At 29.2% G+C, this 19,537-nt stretch overlaps 1 protein-coding gene across 1 annotated transcript; it reads right to left on the bottom strand.

The window, feature by feature from the left end:
* Positions 1 to 560: 560 nt before the first annotated feature.
* On the bottom strand, positions 561 to 5,780 carry LOC124829953 (protein neprosin-like). Its single transcript, XM_047303541.2, has 7 exons — positions 5,163 to 5,780; positions 4,954 to 5,040; positions 4,480 to 4,695; positions 3,713 to 3,877; positions 3,467 to 3,520; positions 3,112 to 3,258; positions 561 to 1,064 (listed from the first exon to the last, which is right to left on the bottom strand). The coding sequence occupies exons 1-7, from the start codon at positions 5,517 to 5,519 to the stop codon at positions 687 to 689; spliced, it is 1,404 nt and encodes a 467-aa protein (XP_047159497.1). The 5' UTR covers positions 5,520 to 5,780; the 3' UTR covers positions 561 to 686.
* Between the last annotated feature and the right edge of the window lie 13,757 nt (positions 5,781 to 19,537).

The raw sequence follows: 19,537 nt of genomic DNA, 5'->3' as shown, positions 1-19,537 counted from the left end.
TATTATTACTACTTCTATTAATAATAATAATAATAATAATAATAATAATAATAATAATAATAATAATAATAATAATAATAATGAATACTATTATTATATACCACATTATACACCACAGTAGCATTGTGCAATGGAGAGAGTATAATTTTCTTTTCATTTCTTTAGAGTTTAGGGTTTGAAATTCGAAAAACAAAGCATGGAAGCTTCATTTGCAAGTGTTGAAGATGCTCATCGTTTTTTTTATTGTTACATCACATGCAATGCCACTAATGATGGAAGCATCCACAGTACTCCACACTTCGCATAGGGTTTTGTTTCAAGACAACGGAAAATTCATGTCACCTATGCTACCCAAAATATGCATGCAAGGCATTGAAGGTTCTTCGCTAATTTTGAGAACCAAAATGATATTTTCAAAGTAAGCACATTTTGAATCATGTAATGTTACTAAAGTGAGTCTGACTTAGATCGTAGATCTTATTGACACATAATTTTTCTTTTAAATCTCTTTAAAGAAACCATTACTTTTTTTTTATACAAGTTTTATGTATAGACCCAAAAGAGCAAAGGCAAATATATATATAAGGAACAAATCAATAATCCAATATAAAAAAAATGGAACAAGATAGACAGATAGAGGAGAGAGAAAACTCTAATCTGTATTGCATGGTATTTTGATTATTTGTTCATGGGCATCTGACATTTCTTCCAGGGCCACCGTAGTAAAAGTAAGTTCCCCAAACATTGCTGGTTCCTTGCCTTATGTTGTAGCAATTGGAATGATCAGCCAAATGATGAATGTTTCTAAGAGGAAGCAAGCTATTGTCCCAATCAACCACTTGCAAGTTTCTAAAGTATGCTGCTTTTCTGAACCCTTCTTCGGCAAAATGGCCACTTCCCATTTGTGTGGCAGTGTGGTAACCCCTTGAACGACTGTTCACTATTTCTCCTCCAAATTGCACCATGCTTGCATGACTCCTCAAGTGACTGAACATGTTTGCTGGCCAATATCCCACTAGTACACCTGATCCAAACTCCAACCACCAATGTCCATGCTTTGGATCCTATGCACAAAAATTATTTCCACATAAAAATTATTAAATAGATTAAAAGTAAGATCAATTTATAATATATATAATTGTATGTTATAATGTTAATTTATATTTTACCTTATAAGTCTATTGTGTAAAGTTTAGTTAAATAAAATCTAATTTTTAACATACTATCAAAGCCAGATTAAAGTCTATCATAGTGATATTTGTGTTGTTGAATATATTGTTCTAATGTGATCTTTGAGACTAAAAATTCATTATTTAGAAAAAAAATTGATTAAAAACAAATGAACAAAGCTATTTGTTTAGAAATGCAAAAAAGTGTCTAATTTTCACTAAATGAATTGCAAAGCTTTCTAATAACTTTGGTGGGTACATTTAATGAAAAGAGAATCAATATACAAAGAAAAAATGGCTTAAGGAAACAATTTTCCACTGGGGCAGTGTTACTTTAGTTTGGATCCATCCTTTCTTTTTACATGGGAAGTGACAAAAATATCTTTGTCGGGTAGCTAAACCACAAAACTAAAACAACGTAGATTTCTAAAAGCATCTATTTTTCAAAATGAAAAAGTATTTTCACCAAATTTCATTTTACTTTAAGTAAGTAGTTGTTATATGTTTAATTGAAATGATTTTTCATATTTAACCTTCAACTTAGAATAGTAAATAGTAATTTTAAATTAGGGGTATAAAAACAGACTTAACGAAATAAAAATATATTGAAAAGTAATTTAAATCTCAAAAAAACAAATATATTTTTAAAATTGAAGTCACACTAATAAAACTGATTTTAGTCTTTAAATAAAATGGTTTAATATATAAATCATGATAAATGATATTTTTCAACAAAATAACATTACTTTTATTTTTAAAAAATATGTCAACCCTAGTTTATACGTGGGTCTTATTCTTTTTGTTACACAAAATCTTTAGCTTTAAGTAACCATTAGTGCTCCCTTAGGAGCAACACATTGAGGAAAACCTACGTGGAGTAGCAAGCACGATAAAACTGTGAAGTGAACTACATTGGTTAATGCTATATCATAGGTTAAACTATTCTAGTTTATAATTATTGACATTATTGGATAAAAGTAGGAACCAGAAAAAGAAGCATCATGGTAAAGTGTGTAGCTTTTGCTTCTTGGGTAAGACCACAATATTGAAAGCAAATTAGGCATGAGATACATAGCTTTATAAAAGGAAAGGAAAGGACAAGACATTGATAAACTCAACCCCCATCGAGGTAACTAATGGAATCTTCCATTTTAAATAACAATTACAATTTACACAAAGTCTAAAGAAAAAAAAAAGCAGAAAAAAATAATTAATTAAACAAAATTTTTCACACAAATGCCACACTGTCCCCTTTTTTTTTTTAAGATGGTACACTGTATATTTCATTTAGGCAAATAATATACTTTTTCCTGTGCTAGTTTGTTTTTGAAAAATAAAATTCTAAGCTTTTCTTTTATTAATGTGTTTTGATTTATTTTTTATTAGATACACTAAAAATATGTTTAAAATTCAGTTTCTTGATAATCGAATTTTAAACTAGCATAATAAAAAAATATTATTTATGTAAATAAAATCTACATTATGCTGTTTGGAAAAAAAAAATAGAACAATGTATTATTTGTGTGAAAAATTAGCAATTAAGCTATTGCTTGACCATATTATAGTTCCTTGGAGTTATTTAAACAAGCTACCTAAGATGTATTGGTAGAAAAAAAGAACAAACAACTTTCAAATCATTAATTAAGTAAACCTTGTGAATTAAGCAAAGAAAAGAGATTATTGCTTTTTTGTCCCTAGTTGTTGTTGAATTGAGTAGAAGAAGAATAGAACAACCCATCAATTTCAACTTTAAGTGATATTATTTCTTGTAAATAATACTAAAAAGGTTCTTTAATTTAGTGTTTGAGTTTGACTAAAATAAATTAATTAAAGTATTAAAGTGCTGAATATTCAATAGTGATCATTATGGTTTTATTATTCTAGAATCTGCATAAGAAACTAAACATTGATTAATTCAAAGACAAAAAAAAAAAAAACTCACCTTCCAAATCATTAAGCTAATATCAAACTGTCTTCTGTTGTAAGCAGATCTTGGGGAGATTGCTGCTCCTATTGCTACCCTATTGTTGGTCTGAATAAAGCCAGAACAGAGTAAATTGTAGCACCCAGTTGTTTGATATGCATCAGTCTGTTACACAACATGTATATGAGTGAGATCAAAGGTAAAAAGAAGAAAAAAAATATTATATTCTCCCTTGAAATACTTTTCTATTATTTTGATAAGCTTTCAAAAAATATATATTTATTTATTTTGAAGACTGACTGAAACAATAGAACAAAAATTCAAAAAGAATTCACATTCAGAAAAGGTAGGCATCTGAATGTGTGATACTCACTGTCCAATAAGTGAAGAACCTTGGATAGTTGTCTCCATACAGTTGTGGACTCACCTGAAGGAAGATCAAAAAAGGAAAAGCATGGATTCTTGTTACTTATTAGCCTAAAGTTATTACAGAAAAAAAGTAAAAAACAATGCATTTGCCATAATAATTACTTAACAAAAGAAAGAAGATTGAAAAACAATGCATGAGAAGTAAGATATCTGTTCATCACAGTGATCATTTAAGAGAGTAGGGACATACCTGCCAACCAGCTTCTATGGTATTCAGATCTTTGCCAAAGGACCCAGCAATAACCCACATTTGTGATAAGCTGAATTCAAATTCATCACTCACACTTGGTGCCCACACGTTTATGCTTGCCCTTGCTCCATAGTATTGATCCCCATTTACGAAAACAACAGCATGCTGCAATTCAGAAATTAAGGTACATGTCAGTGAACAATTGCTTCAATTCATTGAGCAAGCAAAAGGGTATTTTTTTTAGTTAATTTTGGTTGAGAAAGGCAAATGCTTGGTATCCAATAACCAAGAAAGCAACAAGGAGAGCCTCCTCATCCATGTCATGATTTTGATTTTACTTTTTGGTGCAAGCAAGAAGCAAACTTTTACTAGTGGTGTCCATTCACTGTCTGTTCCCTGCTGTTTTTGGAACTCATGTTCAAACTGTAGACAAATACGGAAAAGCAGTGTCTCTCTTTTTCTTTATGAGGTGGAAAATAGCGGGAAATGAAAGAACCCTATTCATGAATTAATGCACTGTGCAACAAGAAATGAAAAAGAAGAAAAAAAGATTCCCTTTTGAAAGTAAAAAGACTTTCTTTTGTATAATTAGGATTAGAGATTCATAATATACACGATTTGCAGAAACTTTAATGTAAACTTTTATTACAGAAACTATTTGGATAAGGGTTTGGTTTTGGTTAGAGATAAAAAATAACACTTGAAAAACTGTGTCAAATGTTTGTTGTGGAGTGGAAATGTCAGTGTTTTTTGGTCAAATCACAGACCTCATGACCACTGCCAGATGAGTCTCTCCGTACAGCTCTTGGTTTTCTTCCAAATCTTCGGATAGAACTTGCTCTGAGAATATCCTCCTCTGTTGTTCTTCTGATTGGTACAGTTCCATCTGGGCATGTTTCACCAGAATCACTCCACAGCTGAAAGCTCTCACTTTCCCTATCTACTTTGGTATGGTTTTTTCCCCTTGGCCTCTCTGGTGGATCCTGCAAAATTCAATGTCTGAGTTAAAACTTTCAATCATTCAGAGAACAACAAAACAAACAGCATAACCACACAGAAATCCCACTATGCTTGGTTCAAGCTCAAATCTCAAAGCAACCACTAGATTGTGTATTGAATTCAAGAACATGCAGTTGAATCAAATGTTTGGAAAAAGAGTAATGTGAGGTGAATTGGTTAAACAGAATTAACTCTTGTTATGTACAAAAGAAGCCAAAAGCAAGGCCGTTGGGAAAAATTACCAACAGTGTGTGATTTCTAAGCTTTGGATGGTCAAAAGCAGGTTGCTGGTGAGATAACACACAATCTATCAAATCACCATCTGGACTCTGCAACAAAATAACAAAAACAAAACCCCAAAACATCACTAAACAAGAGAATCAAAAAGGAAAATAAATAACAGTGTCACTGTCATCAGTCACCACAAGCTTGGATCAAAAAAGGAACATGCCTGAATTGTCTTGACAGGAGGCTTGTTAATGTTCTTCAAGTGAGCTCTGACTCTCCTCAAGTTGAGGAGCTCATGGTGTGGCCTAAAAGTGTGGTTACCCTGCAGGGGGTGGCACATTGCTGGGGCAATTGAAGAAACAAGGAGCAGCAAGGCAACAAAAGAAGGTATAGTTATGAAAAGTTGAGCATTTTGGGAAGTGAAAGAAGCCAATTTTGGAGAATGGTTTTGTTGTGCACATGTCTCTTCTGGGACACCATCATTGTCTGGTTGTGTGCATTGAGGTTGTTGTCTTGTTCTGTTGTGAGCTGCAACAAAAAATGGATCATTGCTATGTTCTGAATGTCTTTTCTTGCCCATAACTACACACAATTGTGACTGAAGAAGAACCAAACTGCTCAGAAGAACTCAAAGTTTGTTCACTGCCTTCTCCTTTTCAAGTTGTTTATAACTACTGCCACAGCTGGTGAGAGAGAGAGAGAGAGAAAGAGATAGAGAGAGAGAAAGTGTAGTTTTCTGAACCAAATTTATGCCTCCATGCCCACACCATAAAAATTCAGAAACAAGTTTATAAAATAGATCCCAATGGTGGGGTTGTACTTCCATCTTTGATCTTCTCTTCCAGCTCTTCTTCTCCACACCATATATGTAGAAATAGAAATAAATAAAGTACAATTTTACAATTTAGATTTACTATATCTGTTGAAATTTAACACAGCTATTTTTTTTTTCTTAACTTCAAAGTCTACCAAAGAACTGATTTTCTGTAGTTTTGTTCTTGGTGTTCTTCAACATATATATTTGGTATTCACATATCATTATAATGAAAATAAATTATGTTAAAAAAATAATGGTTCTTTATTTTCTAAAATCTAGAGTTATGAATCATTTGATAAAATTATTATCCTCGAGTATTGCATTGCATTCGTTTCATTTATGGATGGATTAAAAAATAGCAACATAAAACCATATAGTTTTAAAATAAATCCCTTTTATAATAACATAGTATAGCGTATTTCACAAATAATTTTTTCTACTTAAAAATAAGGTCAATGATTTATTTATTTTTATTTTGTGTGTATTTTAAAGAAAACCAACTCCTTTTATTGATTCTCTTAGCTACAATAATTTCTTTAAAAAAATAGTAGCATCTCATTAGTCTTGAAAATTTGACACCCAAATAATTCTTAAAAAATTTATGCATCATGTTAATCTTTGTGGAGAATTAAAACAAAACAGTCACAAGTGAGATATTATTTTCATTTTGTAAAAGAGATGATATTATTATAATCAATTATATCTAAGTTGCTGTTTATTTTGAAATTTGACTTTATTACGATTTTACTATTGAAAGGTATGTTAAAAGATTGAAGGAGAAAATTGTAATAGATTATTTTTTACTATGTAGAATTATTAAAATACCCAGACAGTATTTTATATTTTTAAATGATTGATTTGATAGAAAAATGAAAAATAATATTTAAAAGACCAACTGAATCTTTTTTAAAACTAATTAGATGATGAAATCATTAAAAAAAATATTAAGACATTCATTTCATTCTTTTGAAAACTAAATACAATGTTTAGTGAGTGGTTAGAGCTTTTAGACTAATTAAAACCTCATTTCAGTAGCTAAATATCTTGTTTGAGTAAAATAAGCATGTTTGATAAAAAAAAAAAAGAGAGAGAGTAATTTAAAACATTTTAAAATAAAACAATTTATATGTCTTGGTAGGATCCTTGTTTAATTTATTGGTATACTTATTCTGTCTTAATTGAACGTATCAAAACATATTTGTACTGATGATTTCAAGTGGAATTAAATAGTTTAGATGGAAATTCTTAAATGAATATAGTTTTTCACTTCTAACAAGATTTTATGTTTGTCTTAAATAGTTTTTACTGTCAAACTTAAATATTCCGTCTTAATTCTGTAAAAGACCAAATGAATAACAGTGAAGTTTAATTTTTGTAAACTATTTAAATGTTATTTCATTCTCAACTAATATCCTACTAAATCATACCTATTTTGAAATAAAATATTTCTTTTATCTTATTGGTCTGTATCTCAACTTAAAATGAACCTAAAATTCTAATTGTAAAAAAAAATATCGAACTACTTCTTTTAAATTTATGGTTAATATTCTAAAAGAAAAAAGTTTTAATATATATATATATATATATATATATATATATATATATATATATATATATATATATATATATATATATTGTTTCGGTAGGGTAGTAAAGGCCGAGATGCAAACCTGATAAATCGCGTCCTGTCCTCCTAGGATGTCGTTCTCTTCGCGTCTTCTTCCTTCTCAGCACGTCTCGAGAAGAATGGGATGGGTACCTGTGAAAGCACTCCGACGCTCAAGTCAGAAAACAGGGAATGATAGAACTCTTCTCAGTTCGATAACATAAGAAAAATGATAATTTTCTCTCCTGGAAAAACATACCTTTTCTCCTCCCCGCTTTTCATATTTAAAACGATAAAATAAACCGTTTACCTAAAAATTCGGTTGGTTAAAGAAGTTGACCATTTGGAAAACACAACCGTTAGGTCGTGTTTGATAATGGGTCAGTTAATCCCGCGATTTGTGACACTATGCAGATATTTCTAACTGTTTATTCTTTAGTTTATTAAGATTTAATATGTTCATATTGACTTTAATTGACCGGACGTTTTTCCTCTGACATTTGACTGGATTGTCGTGACTTCGGTGGCTAATCGCCAACCGTTTAGTGCCATTGACAAATACATACAATCGCTATAACACGATCGTTTAATGATTGATGTCAAGAGGGTGAATCGCGGGTCCATCGCCAACCGTTTAGTGCAATCGACACACACATACGATCGCTACACTACGATCGTAAGATGGTTCGGCATTGTGTGTTTTATTTTTCCCTAATGGTCGCCTGAGTTACCAGTCGACAGTCGATTAACTCAGATATCCTACTATACATATATATATATATATATATATGTATTACTTACGTTTCAAGGATTCATAAATCAAAATATTTTATAAGCGCGAGTAACAAAAATTGTGGGTTCATGAGCAAAAGAATTAAAAGATGATATTATAACTTTTTTAAGCGTGTTCGGATACAAATTTTATATGATTTTTCCTACGCATGTAATAAAAGAATTCAAAGTTTTTTTCTTTTCATTATAAGTTTATTTTTTTTGTTTTTGTATTTGTAATTGCTCTTTTATATGATTATTGCATCAGTGAAAAACTTGTCATGAGATTGAAATATAAGTACTTAAAAATAAAAAGGTTTAAATGTTTACTTCGTCCTCATGTTAAGAGGTGAATTTCTGTTTAGTACCCGGTTTTAAAAATAAAGACATTGGGTCCCTATGTCATGAAAAGTGTATGAATAAGGTCATATCCGTTAAGTTGACAGCAACGGCGTTAAGTCCATGCTGATATGGCCGTACTTTTTCTTTTCTCTCTTCTGCTATCCAGCTTTTTTTCTCTCTTGCTCAGCTTTTTCTTTGATGATTTGTTGAACTTGTTCTTTCTTTGTGGACCAAACAGAAATTCACCTCCTAACATGGGGACCAAATAAGCATTTAAGCCAAATAAAAATAATGTTCAATTATATTTATAAGAAAATTAGATAATATATAACATCCAAAATATAGTATAAAACTATATAATAGTAATCACATATTTAATATCGAGTATCATATCAATTTACTCATACAATTCAACACATCATACCATTCAATAACAGATTTTGAACAATTTATTAAATGAACATTAGTTAGTCTAACTTTCCTTACCTCGCAACCAAAATAAAGAGTTCTAAAAACGTCGAATCTTGGTTAAAGTACAAGAAACTCTAGAAACACTTACACAACACTAAATTGGAAGCGAAAATAGTCCTTAGAACCTTAGATTGATCAAGAATTAGGAAAAGAGATCATAAATCACATGCAACAAAGGATTACAATGCATGATTTCAAACTAAGAATGAGAGAGAAAAATGAATCGAAACTTACTTGCTCTAAACTAGAAATTGATCGGATGGATAGGTAGACTTTGTCGTCGTGATTGTCTAGACACCTCTTGATCGTCAAATAGATGATCGAAGAGTTAGAACTCTTAGTAAAATTGTAGAGAGTTTAAGAGAATAGTGTCTTAGAGAGAATATGGGTGTTTAAGATAATGAAACGAGTTTAAGACATTTTATTTATTTAATCAACTTATTTTTAAATTTTATAATACTTAGTCTCATTATTTTAACCCACCTACCAACTCTATTTTCTAGATTCTGATACTATGTAACATCATTCATTCATATATATATATATATATATATATATATATATATATATATATATATATATATATTACTAAATTAGTTTTAAGATGATGAATCAGCTTTAATATGTATTTTTGTAATTTAGAATTTATCTTAATTAAATATATTATGACACTTATTATTGATATGTTCAATATCTTACATAAAAGTGTTATATAATTCATGATTACTAATAAACATTTCTCAATAATTTTTTTATTATATGTTTTTAGTTTTTAAATTTTGATATAAAAATTGAAATTTACTTTTTGTCTAAAATTTTAATATAATTCAGTATTGAATTTTAAAAATTAAATAAATATAATCTTTTTAATTCAATTGTTTTACAATTTTTTGACGTATCAAATAGGATTTCAAACTAATATTTAAGTTATTTAAACACTTTAACACTTCTGATTTGAATCTCAACTTAAAACAACATTTAACATATAAAAATATTAATAATTTTAGATTAAGAACTTTCATTTTTAAAATTTAATAATTAAAATATATTAAAATTTAACATATAGGCTAATTCCAAATTTAAATACTAGAGACATGTTTAACTTATTTTTAAATCATATTTTAGTAAACTACTTTAATAATGAATTAGAGTTGCATTTGGTTGATACAAGTGGTTGTAAACACAATAAATTGAATATAAAGATGTAGTAGTAATGTAGATGGAGAGTAGTAGAGTGGAATTAGGAATTAATGAGTTTGCAAAGGTTGGTGAATACATTATATGAACATAAATATTGTTGTTAGAGATGATATGCATTTTATGGTGAATAAATCGAAGCAATTGTTGTGTGAGTGAGTGAGTGGTGATGGTATTCTGAGTTGCGGAATGTTGTCTGGGTCTTCTGTCCTGCGTTTATCAGCTTTTACTTTTTGTTCTGCTCTTATAATTAATTGCAATATACGGCCCAAGAAATATTTTCAATAAATAAAGATTGCCAAAATATGTTATGGGCCATGCCTAATAATTATATCCACTATGCCATCATCATTTTTACTACCCCTCCACCCCAATAAATTATTCAATTAATAAATGTTCCTTCGATTTTTTTTAATATTTTGTAACATCATTGCTAAAATATTTATGACTTTTTACATTATACCTTTTATACTATATCTATATAGGTTATGGAGATAAATACTTATAAATTACTATTGATTTTCAAACAATAGAAGATTTTCAAATATATTAAAACAAGTTTTCTTATTAAAACTAAGAGATTTGAATAACTTAGGTTTTTATCGATAGCAGTAATTATGAAAAATTAATTATTTTCTTATAAAACTTATGCCAATACTAAATATCATTATTTACTTTGACATCTTATTTAAATTGATACTCCAAAGTATATATATATATATATATATATATATATATATATATATATATATATATATATATATATATATATATATATGATTTGTCATCACATAAAGTTTATTAAAGTAAATAAAAGAAACAAAGAAACATAAGATAGGAGACCAAACCAATCCATGTGAATAAACAAATCAAACCTTTCAAAAAGTTATACAATTCTAAATATAGAAAGATGAAACCTATTATGGAAAAAAAATCTAAACTTATAATTAATGATAAGTTAGAGTACCAATTATAACCTTATGTATTTACTAAAGACAAAACAGTCAATTTATTTATATAATGATTATCTTTCAAAAAAAAATATGAGAAACTTGAAATTACAATAGTATAAGTATTGTCTCCATTTTCCTCTTAATCCAACACAAACAAATTAAAAGAAAAAATCTAACACACCAAACAAGAATCACATTACATCCAAATCTTTCTAAAATTAATATTCCATACATACTTTATCCTTAAAATAATCCCATAAACTCTACAATAATATAATTATGTACACAAAACTAAACAAAAAGAATATTAATATATTCTACTTTATTACCTCTAAAAATATTTACACATGTTATTAAATAATCAGTGTTAAAAAATAAATTTAAGTTTAATTCAATCCATAAAACTGGCTTATAAGATAAGATTAATACTCACTTATATATTATAAATTAATCTTAGTTTTAAATGATACGGGAATTTCAACAAAATCATTTATAGTATCATTATTTTTACTTTGATTCAATAAATTATAGGAAGTAGTCAAAGAACTTGAAGATTTAAAGATCCAATACCACAAAATCTTGTTATGCGTAGATTTTTTAGATGAATTTCCAACAAAACAAACATATTTCTTTATCATTTGAATAGCAAAGTCAATTTGCATAAAGCTTTTACATCTACCATAATTACACATGTGTCATATTATCCAAATAGGAAAAAGATACCTAAGCTAACCTCATCAATTTAACCAAAAGATTGAATGGACTTTGAATAAACTACATAAATTAAGAACATAAAGAATGTCTTTATGTTGGACTGCATATTCCATAAAAAGCCCATAATGCTGAACATTTAAATAGTTAGTAAATTTGAGTATTTTTAATTGATTTTTTATTAAATCTTTTGTTATATCGGATATTTAAAATATTTATTTTAATTTAAGTTTTTTTTTATTGAATTATATGATCATTTCTTTTCTTTTTTTTTGTCTTCAACTCGTCGGTCAATTTGTTTTTTCCTTCAAATTATCAGTTAACTTATTTATTTTGTCTCCAAAAACGGATTAATTGATGAGTTAAAAGAAAATGAAGAGGAAAAGAACAAGTTGATAATTAACAAATTGATATAATAAGATAAAAATAATAGTTACATCGTATGTTAACGACATAAATCAAATAATAGAATTACAACTGAGCATTGGTGTATAGGATTGGATTTGGATTCAATTTGACAAATCCAAAAGAATCTAAATTTAATATTTTAAAATTCATATATGATCATTTAATTTACTGAGCTAATTGAATTTAGGTTATCTGGGTTGTGGATTAATTCGGTCGAGTTTTTTTCATTCTGAATTTATATTAATTAAATTTATACAACTCATCATCAAATTTTAACATAGTATCATATTAAAAATAAATCAAAAATATAAAATATATTTATAAATTTATATGTATTAAAAAATAATTTTGGGTTGCATTGGATATCTATAAAATTTCAATTCATTATTATCCGAACTTAATCACAATTATCTTGATTTTATTCATCCAACATTATTAGTTTATCCAATCCAATTCAACCGTATGTCTAGATTTATTTAGGATTTCTTCCCATTCAATTAGATACAATTTTTTCGTCGTTCCTAAATAAAGTTCTTAAAAAAAAATGTTTTAAGTACTCAATAATCTTTTTTAATAAAATTAAAAATACCAAAATTGTTATGCTATTTAAAATCTTAATTAAGTAAAATAAAAAATGTAACATCCCATAATCTCACACTTGATAATTCATAGTTTATATATATATATATATATATATATATATATATATATATATATATATATATATATATATATATATTTTATACTCAGATTTCAACTACAAACTCATAAATATAACTCAAATGCTTCTAATTTATTCTTCTATCTCTTTCTTCATTGGCACTGAATCAGACGACATTCCTTCATATGCTCCCGTATAACGAATTATACGATCATCGCACATACACAAACACAAACAAGTAGGGTGAGCTAACATGCACCAAATCATTTATAAAACATGCATAATTACTTTGATACACTCAACAAACATCATATAATAATTATGTAAGACACCCTCATACCATCATACAACAATCGCACCATAGATACTCATCCCATCATACCACAATTCCTAATAGACATTCATCCCACAATACCCCATAAACACTCATCCCACAATACTCAATAGACACTCATTCTACAATACCCAATAGACACTCATCCCACAATACTCAATAGACACTCATTCTACAATACCAAATAGACACCCATCCCACAATACCCAATAGACACTCATTCTACAATACCCAATAGACACTCATTCCAAAATACCCAATATACACTCATTCCACAATACCCAATAGACACTCATTCCAGAATACCCAATATACACTTATTCCACAATATCCAATAGACACTCATTCCAGAATACCCAATATACACTCATTCCACAATACCCAATAGACACTCATTCAGATCATACGTTGATGAGCGGTCACGGGAGGTTATGCACTTGTGATGACTTCTACTTCTTCTTACAAATACACTTCCAAAATACTACATACCATCCACAAGGTTAGTCCTCAACACTATGTCCAAAATCGGCACATAGACCACGACCTCCTGCCCCTCTCACCACATAATTCATCCTTCTCTACTTGAGACTGGATGATTATTAGAGTATTAGGATAACCTTCAACAACAGGACCCTCAACATCAACATATACACAAATACCATATCATTACAGAATCTCTCCACGAGACTCATACCATGCTCATATTCCTCAACTCATATTATACCATTACAAAATCTCCCCATAATACTAGTATCAGGATAACCTCCAACAACAGGACCCTCAACATCAACATATACACTAATACCATATCATTACAGGCTCTCTCCACGAGACTCATACCATGCTCATATTCCTCAACTCATATTATATCATTACAAAATCTCTCCATAATACTCATATCATGTTTAGATGCATAAATTCAAATCCAATATAATACAATCATCACAGAAATAATACAAAATGAATATATCATAAAATAAATTAACAATACTAAAATATCACCATAAATGGTCACCGGAGAAGAATCAAATGTTTGACGAATCAAACTCACCATAAAAAGCAGTACATATGACTAGTCACAACTTACTGGATTTGACCAGGGCTGCTCTATGATCAGGGATGTACCAACTCCGGTTTTTAAGATTCCTCTATCCTACCATCACAATTATAATTCATAATTCCATATCTACCACAATAACATGAATTCATCAGAAATTTTCATTCCAACAAGATATATTGCACAATAAATTAACAGTACATAATCTGTTCAACAAGATTTAAGTTAAAAACTTGTCGAGTAGACTTCAAGGAAAGAGAGGTGCGTCACAATGGACAACTTAAGTACCAAGTATTTCCTTAGCCAAAGTGTTCCTCAACTAGTTTTAACAAATTTCTTATTTACAAATTCAAAACAACAACATATAATATTAACACAGAAATTCAATATAGATAGATATATAACAAGCACATATGTTTTTCATTAACAGTATTCACACAAAATTTCAAGACATGAATAGTAATAAAACAATACTAAATCATAATATAAAAGCTTAGAAAGGTTAGCTCCCCTACTTCTATTCCAGACTTAATCTCTTGCTCAGAATTTGTTTTCCTGAAAACCCTCAAGAACCTCTACTCTTCTTGCAACTAAAAATTTCTTTGTAACTCTTTCTTCTCTATTTCTCAAGATTTCTCACTTGATTATTTCTCTCTTTGTGCAGAATAACCTCCCCTCTCATGGCTATTTATAGTCCAAAATTTTTACTATTTAACAATTTTTTAATATTATTTATTATTTTAATATTATCTTATTATATTAATATTTTAATCACCACTTGACATATCTGATCCCTCAATAATGACTTCAAACGTGGAGTGCTTATCCACTATTATTATTTAAAAAAAAATTAAACAAAAAAGTAGAAAAAAGCTTGGACCCATGTTCTTGAAATCATCACAATTTTCTACCATTTAAGCTACCAAAATTTCTTATTTAGCTTTCCACATTTTATTTTTACATAAACTTATTATATTTTCCATTCACAAAAAAATTTATTACTACTAGTAATAAAATTGTTACTATTAAGGTAAATATTTTTCATGAGTCTTACAAAAAACACTTTATTTATTATTGATGAGTGCATATTTATGTCCACATTTATGCTTTAAAATTCAAATTTTTGATGAGATAATTGTGCTTAAATGATTGATTTTAAGTGAATTTGTGATGATTGGAATTGTTGGGTTTGGGAAATAAAGAGATGTAAAAAGTGAGTTTTAGCGCATAAATTATTCTTGGATGTTCTAATGTTTATTTTTGCAGTTGAGAATATAAGTTTTATTGGTCCAAATGGCAATTCAAGGCCCAAAATCAGATTTTATTTGGAAAATTCAGAAGGGGCTAAAGTGCAGATAGAAGAAATTTCAGGGCATTTGTGCAATTTTGGAAAGTCAGAAAAGCTAAAAGATAAAATTCAGTTGTTGAATTAATGTAATTTGGGAATATCGACAGAAAATATCTTCCAAAAAATGTTATAATTATCTAAATCTTTTAGTTATTTGGAAGATATAAGATAAAAGATTTTGTCAACTAAATATTCAAAGTCCAAGCCTAATCAAGCCCTATATAAAGAGACCCAGAGGGGACTTCACTTCATTCATTCATTCTCTCATACTCCTCTCACTTTTCTTTCATCTTGTATTCAACTCCATTCATGGAGAGCTAAGCATCTAGGGCTATTCTACTGTAATTCCATTATGGATTCTGAGGTTAGATTGAGTTAACGCAATTGTTTATTTTGATTATTGATTTAAGTTGTTCTCTCTCTACGTCTTTCATCTCTCTATCAAATTAAAAGCAAAAATTTTTGAATCATAATGTGTTTGAATCTACATGCATATTGATTATATGAGTTCTAGGGTTTCTAGGTTTAATTGAGAATCTACTTTGATTTAATTTAGGAACTTTCATATGATTAAATGATTTTTACTATCAATTGAGAATGTACTTTGATTGATTAGTAATAATTTCAACTATAATCAATTGAGAATTTTCTTTGATTGATTAGCTTTTAATTTGGTTAGGAGATTTAAGAATAGACATGATTAAATACAATAGAATTTGATTGAGAATGTACCTTGGTTGAATTTATTGTGAATAATCTAGTAAGGTTTTTGCATTTGATTGAGAATTTACTTTGGTTAAGTGCATGATCGCCCTCAAATTAATTAAGAATGTACTTTAATTAATTTGAAACTTAAATAATAATCAATTGAACAATTATCTGTGAATAACCGATGATGAATCTATCTTGGAAAATCAATGGAATTAGCCTATTTCATCATAACTGTTTTTAAGTTTCTTATTTATTCTTTAAACATTCTTAAATCATTACTTTTATTCATAAGCATTGCATAACATTCATAAGAGTCAGATATTCGAAAGCAATTCCGTGTTCGTTGGGAGACGACTCAGGGTTACGTTAACCCTATCTACTTTCTTAAATACTACTTGACAATACTGAAGTTGCCTTGAAAAATAGTATTAATTTGATAGCTTCAACGACAGTGTATCAATTATTAAATTATAAAAACCACGAGTATAAACATGAATTAAAATATAAATTTCAATTTATTTATTTATTCTTAACCCTATCTTTTATTGTAATGAAATGAGAAGGTATCCGAGTTATTATTGTGATATTGTAATTTGTAATTACAAATCTTAAATTACTTATTGACTGAAGTCGAGATAATATAAAAGAGTACTAATAAAGATGATAAAAAAAACTATTTTAAAAATAAAAATTACCTATTATTTTTTCATGCTCAAGCTAAGTGATAGTTTCTCTCACAAGTTTTTAAGTTAGTGTAATACATGTTAGTTCTGTTATATAAAATATTAGCTGAATGAAAGTATTCTTCCTCTAAAGATTTTGATATTCAATATGAAAGGTGACAAAGTAACTGGGATAGAAATTACATTTTACTCTATTTATTTTATATGCTCTTTTGAATATTGAAATAATAAGTTTTTAGGTCGAAGTAATTTTAGACTTGTAAACCGGCTCATTTTTTGAATAATAAGTTTTTTTTTTTTAAATAAAAATAAATTTTATTCTATCAAAACATGTAGATAGGTTAAAATTTGTACAGTGCGTAATTACATTTATAAAAAAAATAATTTAATTAATATGATTTAATTTTTAAATAAACTTTTTTTTAATTTTTATATTTTAAAATATTTTTGTTGATTTTTTAAAAACATTATCATGAAGCTACATTGGATCATCCCTTTTACGAATCCTTTAAATAACTTAAAAACTTGTGTAACTTAGTGTAACATCCCAAAAATATAGCTTGAAACTATATAATAGAATAATCACATTTAATAATATACAGATCAGTCTTACACTTAGAAGAGCGTACGGTCTTGGCCGAACGGCCTTATAGAAAGACCAGAAATTAAAATTGAACGCCATAAGTAAATTCTGACGGAACGGTTTACAAAAGCCTATCCCGAACGGTCATACTAAACAAAAAGGGAAGGTGATCGAACGACCACCTTTCAATCAACTAAATTACTGACCGAACGTCCTACTGTTCGGTCTTAACTTCAACCTCAACTAGGTTTTCTTCCTCCAGCGCCTCTTCCAGCAGCTCGTCTCCTTCTGCTCACATCCACACGGATGATCATTGCAATGACAAGGACGAACGTACAAAACAAGACAAGACAGGAAACAAAGGGTAAGCTTATGTAATTTAATTCGGGTATAAACATACATTTCACACAATCAAACACACAAGATCAATTTCATCATAAGTTTCATACAAAGCCTAATACTAGACTGACTGTCCGGACTGTATGAAATCTGTGTAGCTACAGACGTTTGTGCACCCGAGTGATGTAGTAACTAGGATACCCTCAACAGCTTGTCCAAATTAACCATAAGGACTAGGACCTCCCGCCGTTCCCACACATGACTTACCCTCCTCTACGTGACGACGAGTAATCACGAAACATCAGGATGAACCGTCAGCTTAGCATGCCCACATTCATACCTTACCAAATCCAATATACATTCATGAGTCATTCCTCCCCGGAACGCTCGTCCATAATCCAACACATTCCATCCATATCATATTCTCTTCACCTTTCATTATCAATATCTTAATTTCATCTTTCATTATCCATCATCTCAATTTCATCTTTCATTATTAATCATTTCAATTTCATCTTTGTTCAAGGATTATTAAGGACACCAGATACCGAACGTTCAATCCTCACTCAGAACGAGAACGAACACTTGGAACGAGACAGAGAGGTCTCTAGTTCCAGAATAGATTAAGACCGAGAGGGAGACTGTCGGTTTAAGAAAGAAACCGAGTACAACTATATATATATATATATATATATATATATATATCACAAGAACGACTAGAACGAACGTTACTTACAAAGTGAGCCAATTAGATGAACTGACTCTTGAGAGCTCCAACCAAATACCGAAAAGACCATGCCAAGTACTAAGACTCTAGGCAGGAACCAATGGATACAAACATTTCAAGACATTCAACGAATAATACTTAGAAGAAGTCACATGAAGAAACCGAACGCTTATGAATACTTAACTTATTTGAGTTTAGCATCAAGAAAACTGAATGTCAGTCAATGACCGAACACGGTAGAGAGAGAACTCTATTGAAGTTGGACGAACGCTATTTTCCTCCATATAGATTATAAAAGAAACGAGTACGAGCGCTTGGTGTAAGATCGAGCACTACTCAGTACGAGCGCTACTCAGTACGAGCGCTTGGTGTGAGACCGAGCACTACTCAGTACGAGCGTTTGGTATAAGACCGAGCACTACTCAGTACGAGCACTTGGTGTAAGACCGAGCACTACTAAACTTATAATAGAAGGCCTTGATAAATATAATAAGATACTATTGTAGTAGTGTTTACGAACAACGAAAATATACAATTACGTATATATATATATATATATATATATATATATATATATATATATATATATATATATATATATATATACTTAAGTTTATAACCGAACATCAATAACCAACTGTGTTTGGCCGAACGCTCATGCACAATATTTCGAAGTGAAGACGCTCGTTCTCAAATAGGATTCTTCCCAAATGAAAGAATCAAATTCTAACCAAGTTTACTATGAAAACCGAACGGTCAAGGACCGTCCAGTTACGAACGTACACTCTCATAGGGAAATTTCATACTTAGAAGTCATTTCTCTCAATTCAATTTCTCAACATTTATCTACGTAAGTTCATACATCCATATCATATAAAT

This window comes from Vigna umbellata, chromosome 2 (genome assembly GCF_029865625.1).
Source record: "Vigna umbellata cultivar VRB3 chromosome 2, Vumbellata_1.0, whole genome shotgun sequence".
NCBI lineage: Eukaryota > Viridiplantae > Streptophyta > Magnoliopsida > Fabales > Fabaceae > Vigna > Vigna umbellata.
This window is presented reverse-complemented; position numbering and strand designations above follow the sequence as displayed.